Below are 15098 nucleotides of genomic sequence, written 5' to 3'. Positions count from 1 at the left end.
TCGTGGTCACTGAGATTAAACTAGTGGTAAACATAAAGGTATACAGATTATTGATTGTAGGCCAAAAGTTGATCTTAGGTTATCATCAATTTCTTCCCTCAGTAATTAAAATTGATTAGCAATTGATTTGCACTTTGAGACTCGGGAAAGGTTTCTGTTCTTAACTTATGTCATTCTTGATGTTGAAAATTCAAAACACAGTCTGACTTGCACTTGTACCTGAGCTTTAACTTTCTTGCTTTTTTAAAATTAAATTGATTCACATATCTGACATTTGAGACGATACTATTGGAGTCGCCGTTCATTTCTCATGAGCTCACTGGTTTGTGTCAGGATAGCTCCGCGCTGTACTGTTTACCTCATTTTACATTGGCAAAACCCCACGAGGGTTAGGGTTATTGTTCATATAACACCAGCACTCTTGAGAGATAATGAATGTTAAAACTCAGTGGTTGACCTCCTTTGTCCACAGCTGGCACAGTGTGCACAGATAATAGACAAAATCTTGTATGCTTTTCTGTTGCTATGGTTACATGTAGTCCATTCAACACGGAGTAATGACGTGAGTCCCGAGCCCTGCATGAAGATTGTTACTGTGTGGCAAAGATGCAGTTTTCACCTGAAAAGTCAGCCTAAAACTTACTTAAATTGAGAATTAGACTATATTATGAATTGCAGCAGTCTGAGTAATTTGATCATTTATCTTATTTTTTTTAAAAGGTTGTATAGCGCCACAAGATGAGTTAACGGAATGCATTTGCCCCGTATAAAAGCTAACTACTTGTAAGAAAACTGCATTTTCACCAAGGCAAAAAGGATACTGTATAATGGTTTCACCTCCTACTTCTGCCTTCAAATCACCCATTTGAATCTATTTTTGGTAACATGGAAAGACAGCAGTAATCGCGGTGTTTGTTAGCAGGACGAGTGAAATTAGCCAGGGGATTTCAACATCTCAACAGGGTCACAATTCCTCTGTGGAATTCTGTTGCGTGACCATGGCTTTGGCCTACAAAAAGTATGTTTCATGTGATTAAATATGGCTTACAGCTCATTTGTAATATCATATGACAAACTGAATGCTACTTTCCATTCATGTAAGCAGGCATTATCCTGCACGACAAACACAGAGACTCCACTGTTAACCGCATTGACAATTAGCTTCAACAAAACACCTGCAAACGTGTTGTTGTGCCCTAGGATATTTGTTCACATACCTGGTTGGATATTCCAATGCTTACATTGGAAATGAACTGTTTCCCTTTGTAACAAATACTGTAACTCAATAACTCCTTGCTGCTTGTAGTGTTCGAGTTGGTAATTAGATTTTTTTTTGTCTGTGGGTGGAATGCATACAAGCAAAACAATTTTTTTTTATACAATGTGGGCTGCTCATATTTTTTCACATTTTGAAATATTTTTTTCCCATTGGTAATAGTGGTTGGAGTACATGGATGTAAAAACAATCAGCAAACATCAGCCATCTGGCCGATTATTGTGCCACATGTTTGAAGGGTATATTTGATTTGATTAATTGGCTGGGTCCTACTTATTTTACACCGCACATTCAGTTCTTCATATTTGTAAAATGTCAATGTATCGCTGCCAGGGGAGACTATGTGAATCAATATTGTTACTATTTGACCGCTAACTTCGTTACTTCCACAATTACGCTGGTGGCATTACACGTAAAAATAACTAAATAAATAATAATTAAAAGAAAAACAAAACTTTGTAGTTAATGATTTTAATGCTTGTTGTTTATTAGAACGCTTGTTTGAGGTGAAATCTTGTGACAGTGTGTCTTGAGTATATTCTTTTTTTTTTTTTTAGGTCTTTAATGAAAAGGCCAATTGAACTAAAACTTTACTAACACAGTGGCTTTGTAAATTTGGGGTTCCATTTTATATTAAAAAAATGTGTTTTCTGCATTTTCCTTAGTGGAATATAACCACAAAGAATCCTCTCCAATCCGTGCAGTACTTATATTGTCATTATTAAATACAGAATCACATATTACGATGGACCACAGTCAAATGGATTGAGCGGGATGTTAAATATACATATATATATATATATATATATATATATATATATATATATATATATATATATAGTGATATAGATATATAGATATAACACTCTGTCAACCTTGTGTTGTTATAGAAACAGGACAAAGACCCTTGCAGTATTTATAAATCATGTAATTCAACAATAGTCACATTACAACATCAACACTGCTTTGCTAGTGACATGTTCTAATTATCCTTATATATTGTATAGTTACTTTGTAATACATTTTGAAGAGGCACTTCCAGTAAGTCTGGCAATAAGAGGGGCTACAGTATTGTGTCTAAATACAAAACAGTAAAAATAAATATTTTTCTAAAAGTTTTTTTACTTAATATACTTTTTTCACTATGTACAGTATATATATATATATATATATATATATATATATATACATATATATATATATATATGCATATATATATATATACATGTATATATATATATATATATATATATATATATATATATATATATATATATATTAATACTAAGTCAAACAAGATCAAGGAATACAATTTTATATTCCACTGAAACAAATACGGATACATCACACAACTTCCCCATCCTGTAAGTATTGCTACGTGTGTTGTGTGTGGTGAGTGCAAGTGCCTGCTAAAGTAGATGAGAGGAACACAAACATAACCAGCCTCATTGAAAAGTTTGTTTTGGTTTCAACAAACAATGTACCATTCATACAATGCATATGAAAATGCTATGGCACAACAAACAATTTAAAAAAAAAAAAGAGTGTTAAAAACAAGAATTGGTATAAATGCCAAAAACATCAGTTGGAGCCAAGAGTTATTTAATATCAAACACCAAAAGGAATAGTGTCGAATTTAACACAACTTACAAGCAAACTGTTTAGAATTCATACCGTATTTGGCTTTGTCTTTGTTAGCTAATGTTAGTTTGGTCAAGCTGTCTGTTGTCTATGGGTTATTGAGCCGGAAAAAAAAAATCTTGAAGTATTCTGGACAACAACAAACAAAAGAATGAATGTTATTAATGTGATGAATACGCGGAATAATTACAATCTCCAATATCTCACAGGACCCGATTGTATGAGATTGATTAGCAGTGTCGGTCGGTAAAAAACAAAATGGATTGAAAAAATGATGAGGATCATATCAAATCTAAATGAACATTATATTTATAAAAGGAAAAAACAGCAGCTGCTGGTCTTACGCGCCTGTGTTGAATAACATGAAAACATTTACTTGATAAAACAAATTCACAACTTTAAAACTTCATTCTTGAAATATTACATTTTTTCACCTGACATGCTACGGTTTTGTTCATGTTAGAGGCTGCTTGTCATATTAGCATTTATTTCTTGCATTATTACACGTTTTTTGTGGGAAACATGCTGACATTATTCACCTACCATCATTTTTTTTCTCTCATAGAATTCTGACTCCATTCTGATATGATTGCAACATTATACCGATAACATTGCCGCTTTATTCACATATTTTATCATATTGCTACTTTATGCTCACATTTTTTTCACATAACACTGCAACTTCTTGTTACATTTTAGCCTGTAATCTCGTCTTTGAACTATTTGTTTCTCTTTATTTTGTTACCAAAACTCTCCATCCTTCCTAATTATTTTTTTTTGTGTAACTAAACTTAAAACAGGCATCCAGTGTTTGCTGCCTCAAGTGCCAATTTATTTCCACTTTTTTGACATCAATTTTGGCGCTCTAATGAAATGTCTGACATGATTGTTTTGATGACAAAAAAAAAAATCTATCTCCTGTTGATTTCATTAGGAAGCAAACAAGAAGTCATTTCAACCCAACGGTGAAACATAAATGTCTTGTACTCTTCTGGCAAAATATAAAACGGTGGCAAACAGAAGGTGCTTGTAAGACTGTAGATGTGAGCATTCACATGATGCTCCTTCAATATGAAACCTGAATGAGGCAAAGTTGACGAGCTGGCTCATTCTGCCTCCAAAGCATCACAGCAACAATGTGAGAAACATGCAAGAACAGCAAAGTCTGTCACAGCTTTTTCTTTTTTTTTTTAAGTCTCATTTCATTGCTGTGCTGTCGCGCACAGTTTGTGAGGCAGATCAGACCAACTTGAGCCCACAAGAAACAGGACCTTTGGGGGAAATACAAGTGGCGCACTCGATGAAACAGTGCCGTGAAGATAATCTGCACGTTAGATTGCAAAGTGAGGCATTAATATACTGCACAGTGAGAAGGATATATACAGTGCATAGAGCTTGAAGCTCATATTCCTGTGTTCAATCTACACGGGAGGCAGCACACTTGCACAGCAGTCGGGTTTAGTCAGTGAATTTTGAAAATACAGCAAAAAAATAAATAAATAAAAATGGGTTTGCATTTTTATTCTAAACATGATAACTCATGCGTTAGTCTGGTATGAATGCCGGTTGCTGCATTTGTTTGTGATACAATGACACACTCAGTAGCGTCGGCACATGATCTGGACACTTGGAATATATCACTTAGTATTTTTCCCTTGCATTCTTTTTATGTTGTTTGATTTAGAATATAAACAGGGACAAGGCTATTTCTTTGGACAGACATTTTGTTTAAATCAAATAAAAACAAATCATTGTCAAGCCTTGGCAATCAGGGGCAATGTGTTGCACAGCTTAGCCGTCTTCTGCACAATGGGCATGTTAAGAACTGTGCAATGTGTCCAGCTCATGAATTAGAAAGTATTAACGTTGGAGAAACTCGAATTGAGTTAAGTAACTGGGTCACAGTAGGGCAGTTCAGTTTCTACAAACATGCTTGTTCAATGGATTTTTTTTTTAAGTCATAAAATCCTATTGACTGACGACAATATTTTCCAAAGGGTGTGATTTTAAAGGCTATGTTTAATTACATTTTCATCTTAAAACGTTTCTCATTTGGCAAAAACGTGCTTGTTTATAAGTAAAGAAGTTGTTATTATGGAGGTGGATAAAGTGTGCTGTGGATTTAATGGTTATATTATAAACTTTAGTATAGCGGGCTTTAATGATAGTTGCTGTGGTTTGCCGTCAGATAATTCCAAACATATCCTAGTAATGAAAATAATAAAAATGCAAGGCAATCACTGTTTATGGGAAGACTGAGAACACCTGACAGTGGGTTTTGTTTAAGACCTTTCTAAGCTCAATAAGTGCGATTACAGAGCTGAAGTCTTGTACTTGTTGACCTTTAAGCGGTTGCAATTGAATTGAAATAGCCGTTGTAGGGTCAAACCTGATCCAAAAAATCCTTATGAAGTTCATAGTTACACCACAGATATGACTCGCACATTTTCTTTTAACATTGTCAATTATCATACAAGTGTTAATAAATCTACTTCTTTATGATTATCAATCCTCATAAAAAAGAGAATGTCCACATATTTTCAGTTGCCGATCATTAAATCATGTTTACTCATGTTTGACAGTATGTCTTGTTGACCCTTGGACCTTTCCGTATTAATGAATGGAAAATCACTTAGGAGATGTCACCTGCCACGGGCTTGGCAGTGCTTTTAAGGGGCATAGCTTAGCATGGGAAATACGGATAAATAATGGATAGCCAGTTTGCTACAGAGCATCAGAACCACCCATATAGTTTGTCAACCCTCTTTAATTACTTCCATGAAGCTCTCCGATAAGTGGAAAACGCCCTTAAAACATTCGTCTCGCGCCACTTAATTTCCCCGATGGGGCGCTTTCCCCACAAAATGAATGTTGAGACTTGTGTGAAATGTGAAGGGTCTTTAAATTGTGGTCCTGTGATTGATAGATAATCAGGACAGGGTGTACCCCGCCTCTCAACTGGTCATTTCATTTATTTGAAGTTAAGCCACACTTTCATTCAGCGTGCCTGTGCGCACTTCTTCGCTGATTTAGCAGCTTCGACTTTGGATTGGCAGACGAGCACCGTTCTTGTGCTCAAAATGTTGTAAATTGTAAAATTAATACCACACTCTAGTGCCTGCCTACATCTCGCAGAATGTCTTTTTTTAGTTTTAAACATTTTATCAAGCAAGTGTCCATCGATGTATTGGTATTGATTTATCGACCAGCCCTAAGCAGGGCTAAAAAATCTAATGGGAGTTTGTGTATAGAAATGCTACTTGAGGGGTGTCGTTTTCCTCCTCCTGAGATAAATCCTCCTAAGAGGTTCTGAACATAAGGATGATGCACACTTGATGTACACACATGGACAGAAGTGTTTGTACCCTTCACGAGTCACTGAAATTCTTGAACTGACAACGGTAACAACGACTGAAAATGAATGAATCCGTTTTTTTTCTTTTCGTTACATAAAATGAACTAACACCACTACCCTTGGCAAAAATGATGCTACCCTCAACTTTCCTGAGTAAACTCCTCCAGCTGTCTCAGGTTTGAACAGCGTCTTGTCCAGTGTGCACGTTTCAGCTCCTTTCAGAGATGTTAAATAGGATTTACAGTCTTGTTTAAAGTACCTGAAGATGATACTTGAGTCGAAGTACAAGTATCTTAAGAAAAAAAAAAACTTCATTAGAAGTCCCCTTGAGAATATTACTTGAGTAAAAGTCTTATCTGAAATTGTGTATTGAAAGCAAAAGTTGAGGAGACATTTAGAAATAAAGTACAGATAAATTAAAATTCTACTTATGTAGAGTAACGAAGTGTTTATATTCCGTTCCAATACAAGACGGGATTTAGATCAAGCTCTTCGGACTAATCCGATGTTTTGTTCTAAGCTGTTCTTGGGTCCTTTTAACCTTGTATGTGGGGTCATAATCCGATTAGACGCACCCTGACCTGTGACCAAGTGCAAGCTTTTTGACATTGAGCAGCGCAATTACGCTTCAGGATGTCTCGACTTTAAATTTCAATAGTACCCTGCATAGAGTCAAGACGCCCTGTGCCAGATGTAGCAAAGCAACCCTAGAGCATAACCACGCTCCTCTATGCTTCACAATAGGTCCACTTTTATTTTTTTCATCTGTATACGAAGAGCTGATGCGACTTGCCCAAAAGTTTCACTTTTGTCTCATTTATCCAAAAGCCATTATCCTCTTTGTTTCTTATTGACATTGCTTGCATTTCACTGACCATTGAGGGTTTTCCTTTAATGGAAGGCAACCATCAATTTTGTCCGCGTATCTAAACTGTTCAGTACATTGCCCTAAACTTAAATGTTTTTGATTAGCATGCTCAAGTTTAAGCAGAAAAGCCTGGTAATGACATAAGAAAGCAGCCATATCATAACTTGTTGCATACAAGAACCAGAGGGAAGAGCTACAGTTTTAGAAATCATTTAAGTACGTGATCAATTATCTTGTTTCCATTACGTTGTTTTGGTTGTAAAGTGAATTACATGTATGGACTTGGTAATAAATTAAATCAATACGAATAAAAGTTAATCAATTAAAGTGGACAAGAAGCGTTGTAAAGTAATAAGGTCATCTTTGTTTTGTTTCTCTGCCTTCCTGAGATGTGTGACCTTTCAATGTGCTGTTGGGAGGAAGCATGCATCCAAACACATTATTGTTTGACACAAAGTAAAACATTGTTTGTAGGTTTTTTTTTTCTTTGATGGAAGGTAAAGCTCTTAGACGGCTCTTTTTTGAACCTCCTATTTTGTCCAATGTATAAAAAGATGCTTGTCGTGTAGCACTGTATACGCATATAAAAATGCAGTCTATGTACGTACGTGTGATGTGCAACCCCTTTTTTTTTTCCAATACATTTTCCCCACATTGCCAAGATTCAGTGGAAACAGCTTTTTCCCTGGCTTTTATGCCATTGTCTACAAGAGGAAGTCTCCTCAGTCTCGGATGCAGTGGCATGCAAAGTGGGGGCTGAGTGGGCGTGGCCCTGGGCATCCACCTGGCGGACGGGCAGTATCTACTCATCCGCCCCGTTGATGAAATTGGGAATGGGCAGCAACGTTACTTTGGTTACTCATGCGCTCGTCGCAACTGTGATTTGCACGCCACTGCTCGGAAGAGAGGCTACGAGCAACAAGAGTAACGGCAAGGCATGTGGCAGTGTGCGAGGTGTGTCAGAAAATTTCAAGCACTTGTGTCACCAAAGATGTGTTTCAAATCATAACTACAAACTACCAGTTTTCTCCTTCAAGACCTCCCCCTGGAGTCGAACACACTTTCCGAGCCTTCTCTGCCATGCCTTCATGCACTCTTTGAAGAATTCTTCAGAGATCCTTTTGCCTCGCCATCATCGCGGCTACACTGTAAAAAATGGGGAGTGGAAATCCAAGTAAAGTTTTTTCACTCAGAAATTCAAAGTTAATTTTAAAAGAAGAGTTTTTGAGTACATTTTACAAGTTCATTAAATTTAATAAGTCGTTTCAAGGTTGAACCCACTCCATGTCTTTATACACACATTTCATACACGACGTAGCTCAGTGCGATAGAGGATCGAATACATATTAAGGTTCAAGGTTGGGAGACGGCCACTCTACACCTGAGCCATGCCACTGCTATGGTCCGTTAGTATATTATTGGTGTCAGGTGCGAGAGTTTTTGGCCTCCTTTTGACGATACCAGCATTATACTCACGCCAAGTCGCAGTGCCATAACTCAGGTATAGTGCCGCCGTCTCCAAATCTGGAGGTTGTCGGTTCAATCCTCAATCACATTGAGTAACCTTGTGTATGAAATGAGCTTTGAGAAAAAGTAAAAGCTAACTTTCCTTGGGTGGCTTTTTTTAATTTCAATGAGCTAGTGAAATTTACTCCAAAATATTTCTTGTAAAATTGACTTAGAATGTCTGAGTGAAAAAAATTCTAGATTTTTTTCAAGTAAATATCTCTCCACATTTTTTACAGTGTATCTTGATGTTGCGTACGTCTTCAAAACTAGTCCACCGTCGAACTTTTCAACGAGATAAAATAACATGGAGCCGGTGAATGGGGAGGTTGCGACAGCAAGGTGTTTTTTCTCAACAAGGAACTGTCAGATGCTCGGGGCATTGTGAGCAAATGCCTTACCTGCCACAACTTCCGCCTCTTCTCGCACACTAAATGAAACCAAAACCACAGCAGTGGCCAACATTTGACTGAAAACCTTGTAGTTTGTTGTTTTAAATATATTTATTGTAATTAATTAAGTCCTGAAATGTCCTGGAACTTTTCTGACGCACCTCGTGTGATTCACTGATGGATGAATTTAGTAATCTATGTTGTGCATATATAAAAGAAAGGGCAAGCTAGGTCAGAATGGATACCATGGATGACAGAACTAAAGTTTTTTTTTCCTTCTTCGTCTCCACCGAGGTCCCTTTTTTTTTGCTCCTCCAAAAATCTCTGGTCATAAACCCTGTTTTTGTTAGGCACAAATTACCCAAAACATTTTCTACAGTGTTGTGTCAAAGTGATGTGCTGGCTACCATATTAAGAGTTAGGCGAGCAAACAAACGACGGAAAAATAAATTCCTGGTTTGGAAGGAAGCCATTGTTCACATTATCACTCGGATTCCTCCTCTTTCCCTCCCGACGTCTCTGATTGTGAGAGGCCGTCGTCGTCTTCTAGAGCTGGCACCTCTTCACTTTTATCCAAGCATTCAGTCAAATCTTCCTCCTCTTTGCTTGCTTGCTCCTCCTCTTCCTCATGAATGGCTGTGATTGGGTCGGTTGAGGTGCTAAGACAGTTTGGGTCGTCTTTCAAGGTGTCCTCCTGGACTTCTGCAGCAATGACTCGCTTCCACATTTCGTGGTTCTCCAGAAGGTGCTGTGTGATCTGGCAGAACACTTTCCTCCTGCTTTCCTTCTTTGTCTTGTGCCTTTCTGTAAGACACAATGGGCATGACACCACGTTCAAAAACGGAAATTCCAGTGAGCCTTCCTTTTAGCCATCAACACACCTAAATTGTTTTTATGAAGGGAACTATAAAAATCTACTTGACACAGTATATCCTCGATGAGTTGGACGGAAAAGGGATTTTTTTTGGAGTTGATCCTAATGTTATAAAAAGTCAATGACGTCATTCATATTTTACTGATGGTGCCATGAATATATTTTCCGCACATTACAGCGTCCCCACTTCTTTGCACCACGGACTTTACAGACTTTTAGAAACAGACCGACTTATGGCTGTCAAAATAAAGCGTGAACTCGAGATTACTTTTTAAAAAAATTTCATGCGATCAAATATTTTAACTTACTTCACTCAATAATTTGCATATTTTGCACAGCCAAATTAAAACACTGTACTATATTAGCTGTACATCTTTAGCACAAAACACCCATCTTAAGTTAACACTGGGCCTTGCAATTCAACACTGTTGGAGTGTGGATTGTGTGTTTTGAGAATTGTCGAGGTTCCTGTAAAGATGACTCCATTTACATCGTATTCAAGAATTAAAGAAAGCTATTAGAACAGTCTTTGATTTAAAAAACACTTCATATTTGGTGATTTTACATCAATTCCAAGACATTATTCAACTTAATACCTGTTACAAGCTTCATACAAATAGTAATAGGAAAAATGTGAAAGGAATTTTTTGCAATTAATTAGTTAAAAATAAATAAATAAGCGCTTGGCAGCACTAGTTGTTATTACAGAGAATAGATAGATGGATAGTGAAAACTTTTGCATGTTCTTGTTTACAAATATCGACCCAGTCTCATCTTGTGTCATACCATGACATCGTAAACCAGGCTCCCAAAAAAATAATCCCACCCCTCAAAAAATGTTTCAATGTTACTATTTAAATGTTGACATTTCGGTGGCTTTTTGTATCACATAACTTCTGTGATGAATAAAGTTCCTGTGACCACTCAGTTGTTGTCTGTGCTTTATTGGACAGCATAGTTTGGTGACGAGGGAGCTTCACTTTGCACCGCTGCCCTCGTTCATAACCGCCAATCCCGCAGTTATGAATATTTTAAGACTAGCGGCGATGTGAATTGTCGAAACTATTTATTTAAATGCGTTGCTCATCTATATCCACCAGTTTATTTTGTTCTTTCTGACCCATACTGATATAGGAAGACTGTCGCCTTGTTAACTTGTTATTTCCCAGCTCATCTGCAACCGGAATAATGATGAGCGTTATAGAAAATGGAGGTTCCTAAGATTAAAATGAATTTATCAGCTCGATTGTGACATGGTTAATTTAATTTCCTATGCAATCCAAATAAATGAGTAAATTAAACGCAGTAACACATTCCAGCTGCTGATAATTGAATGCCAAGGCAGTAATTCAAAACTTGCTTGCAACAGAAGTAACTCACAACATGCACATTGGAAAGGAACATGAATAAAAGAGCTTGACATACGGGAGAAGAGTGAACCACCCAAATCTCCCTGTTCCTCCTCCTCCATATCTTGACCCTCGTTTGGCTCTTCTTGCTCCAACTGCCCCTCCGACAGGTCAACCCAGTCACCTGGCATCAGAGCGGCTGAATCATATGAGGAACAGAGGGGGCCCACTATATGCGTGATGAACGACTCTTGTAGTTTAGCGAGCTGTGGTGCTGAGCGGTCCATGAAAGGGCTGATGGGAAGGCCCAAGCTTGCTTCTTCATCCCCCTGGAAAGATGCAAACTTATATTATTCTTGATTCACTCAAATGTGGAGAAATGTGGTATGCTTTATATCAGGTGTGATCAGATGATCTGTAAATAGTTATGACTCACAGTCTAGAGCAGGGGTGTCAAACTCATTTTGTGGCTTGGCTACATCGTAGTTATGGTTTCCCTTACAGGGCCGTTATGGCTGTGAACCCGTATAAATGTATGATAACCTTACGTTATCACATACACACAACAAATTGTCAGTCAGTAATTGTTTGTTCAACAATTCTTCAACTTGTTTTAAAAGGGGAGGATTGTTAACAAATAAATAGAAATATCTCATATCTGAAAGTTGTTAAAAAGGAAGAAAATGTGCTCTAAACAGGAAGTTGACGCACATGATTTGCCCTACACAGGCCACATGAAATGAGGTTGTGGGCCAGATTTGGCCCCCGGGCCTTGAGTTTGGCACCAGTGGTCTACAGGTTCTGGGTTTGAATCTCAGCTATGAGGAATCTGAATGTTCTTTCACGAGCAGTCAGTGACTCTCTCAAAACTATAATTTTGGCAATATTGCTTTTGAATCTGAAGTCACTCGACAGTGTTGACCTCATGGAGACGCAGACCGTGAATAGAAAAACATAATTAACAAGATTATAAGCATATATTTATCTTTCTTTCTTTATAATTACATTAATTTAGCTATTCAAAATAACTCCAACTAACAAATCGTGATTTGTACTGACTGTGTGAAGATAAGCCGTCTCCCTGCATGATTGGTGAAATAAATGAATTGCTTTGGAGATAAAATATTCATTTATGTAAATGATGGAAATGATGTAGAAGGTTTGCTCAAGGACAAAATGTGTTTTGATGAAATAGAACAACAAACATTTATCAGAATAAGGCATGTTTTTTGCTTACATTCGCCTCGAACGCGTTGAGGTCGGAAATGGGACAATATGAGTGGGATAAATCCGACTTCCCACCTTCCTCGAATGCGAAATAACAACATTACCACATTATTGCTGTTCGAAAACTTATGGAGTCACTGTCTTTAGACGGGAGTTTGATGAGCATTCCTCAACTTTCTCAATTTTTTTGCGAACTCCCCCATTTTTTTTGGAACGTGTAGTAAATGATTATTTCCTAAAAACTTTATAATTAAAACTTTTTAAAAGTTTATCAGTTTGAACAAGAAATACACTGTCTTTGTGGTGTATTCAATTAAATATAGGTTGAACATGATTTGCAAATCATTATTTTCCATTTTGATTTACATTTAACAGAATGTCCAAACTTCATTGCAATTGGGTTGTATTTTAAAGGATTCATGCTGAAGACAATTCAAAGAGGAAACATCCTGTTCCTCCTTTGTCCTTGAGATGTTTTTTTTTTCCGTGCCTTTCCTGTTTTTGTATTGTGCCAACCACGATTTAACTTGACAATGGATGCATCATCACTTAACCATGAGTGCATGGAACAGAATTCCCCGAGTTTTATTTCCATGTTACAATATTCTTCAAGGCTAACCTTAAAGTGAAATTATTTGTGTTTCTATGTTGCATTCACTGAGTCATTGTGTGTCATAGACATGTAATGAATGTGAAGATGGAAGCTTTTTTTTTTTTTTACGTCACCAAATTCAAAAGCAATTAATGTGGAGAACCTTAAGGTAAGCGGACATAAATTGCTATGGCTACCAGAAACATGAATGGCATCAATGCACACACTCATGGTTCATGTAAGAACTGCTTGTGAATAATATACAATATACAGTGAACTACAGAAAGACAAAAGTATATATTCATTCATTCACTGCCATTGACGGATATAGAAGCCAAAATTGCCCTGATATTCATTGTTTATTCATTTATTTATTTTTGTGGATTCAGTTAATATACTCTTTAAACAGCATTCTGCAATTAAGCATCTAAAGTCACACAGTGTACGGCTAGCGTTAGACAATCAGCTAAGTAACGTTAAGCCTCAGAATGTATTAAGCTTGTTTAGGCTTAATGAAAGTGTCGCTTGTATCAGTGTAATTAAGAACATTATGTTGCAACAAAACAAACCAGTAAAACGGTAATCACTTTGTTGCTATTCACTAAGGGAAATCTTCACCCTCTAATCTGGTGATTCCCAAACGCACTAGAGAGAGGTCACCTGGCAGAAGAAAATTATCCAATTCAACTAAATTTGTCGTGATTATTACAAACATATCTTTGTTCAACAACATACTGTAATGACTGACTTAAAGACGCCTTTTTCTTAGTCTAGGAGATGTCATCACAGCTCTTAGAATTATTTATTTTATTCATAGAGTTAGCGCATCATTATAGTTGCTAAGAAGATAAAGAAGTGGCGATACATGCAGTGTATAATTTTCAGTAGAGATGGGCATTTCCGGTTCGTCCATCTGTATGCCCATTTTTGGGAAGGGGAATAGAGGACGAGAAGCTTTTAAAAAAGGACGGACTAATCATCACTAACCGGGTCAAGTACCGCGTATATGGAATTCAAGCATTTGCACTCAGAGCAGAATGAAATCTTGTAATGCTATTGCATGTACTGGCGAAAGACTCGCCGAAACATGTCAGGTAAAAATTTAACCTAAAACAGAAATTGTATACTATAAATGAATCAGTCAAATATAAATAATAAGAAGAAGACAAAATTAACTTAATACAAATACTGGGTGAAAAGCATCTCCTGGTGTTTGTAATATAGATAATACCGCATTTAATAACGTGGAGATCGACAGCTATTCATCCAAAGTGGCCAAGGTATGTACAAATCCGTTTTTATGGCTGAATTTAGCAATTGTAGCTTAATCACGACTTTTTTTTGTTGTTCGCAAAATATAGTAAGTGGATGTGAATCAGAAATTAGCCAGTAAATGAGCTGCTTAAACAAATATATATTTGTCACGTGACGTCCGGAGCTATATAATGGAAACTCAACATCGAGATTGGGTGAAAATTGTTAAAGTATAGCATACGGGTTTGTGATTGGTCTGCAGACGCCACAATGACATGATTGACTAACAAATGACCGAATAATATCAAATTCAATTCATTCTTATAGGGCCTCTAAAGTGGATTTCGTGTACCGCAGAAATTTCACTAAGGCCACGAGCAGCACTGTGATGGTCAACTGATGGAAAGGATGTAAAGTGATTGGCGAAAAAAATTCAACAGCGTTTTATTCATTTATTTTTAATTCTAATGGCCCTCGACTCCCGTAGGTAAAACCATTGATAAAGGCGGCCCTGGATGTTATTATATACATCCATAATCGATAATTATAAATAATTGTGAATGCATACATAAGTTAGCATTTGTAACCAACAAGGTATACGAGGTGGAACCATTTTATTACATTTGACGAGAACTATGCATCCATCCATCCTGTGTATCCCCACATGGGTCATGGGCATGCTGGAGCCTATCTCAGCTACTTTCAGGCAGTAGGCGGGGTACATCCTGGACTGGTTGCCAGCCAATCGCAGGGCACACAAAGAC

At 37.1% G+C, this 15098-nt stretch overlaps 1 protein-coding gene across 4 annotated transcripts in view; it reads right to left on the bottom strand.

Annotated features, from left to right (window-relative positions):
- Nucleotides 1-5558: 5558 nt before the first annotated feature.
- pde3a (phosphodiesterase 3A, cGMP-inhibited) overlaps nucleotides 5559-15098 on the bottom strand; it is a 44231-nt gene continuing 34691 nt past the window's right edge. For all 4 annotated transcript variants that reach the window (XM_088300698.1, XM_088300696.1, XM_088300699.1 and 1 more), the window contains exons 14-15: nucleotides 11338-11590; nucleotides 5559-9842 (exon numbers count right to left, since the gene is read on the bottom strand). In XM_088300698.1, coding sequence (XP_088156824.1) covers nucleotides 9523-9842; nucleotides 11338-11590 — 573 coding nt within the window. In that variant the 3' untranslated portion in view covers nucleotides 5559-9522. The remainder of the gene's footprint in view (nucleotides 9843-11337; nucleotides 11591-15098) is intronic.

This window comes from Idiotropiscis lumnitzeri, chromosome 7, assembly GCF_059441095.1.
Source record: "Idiotropiscis lumnitzeri isolate Australia: NSW breed Sydney's pygmy pipehorse chromosome 7, RoL_Ilum_1.0, whole genome shotgun sequence".
Classification (NCBI taxonomy): Eukaryota; Metazoa; Chordata; class Actinopteri; order Syngnathiformes; family Syngnathidae; genus Idiotropiscis; species Idiotropiscis lumnitzeri.
This window is presented reverse-complemented; position numbering and strand designations above follow the sequence as displayed.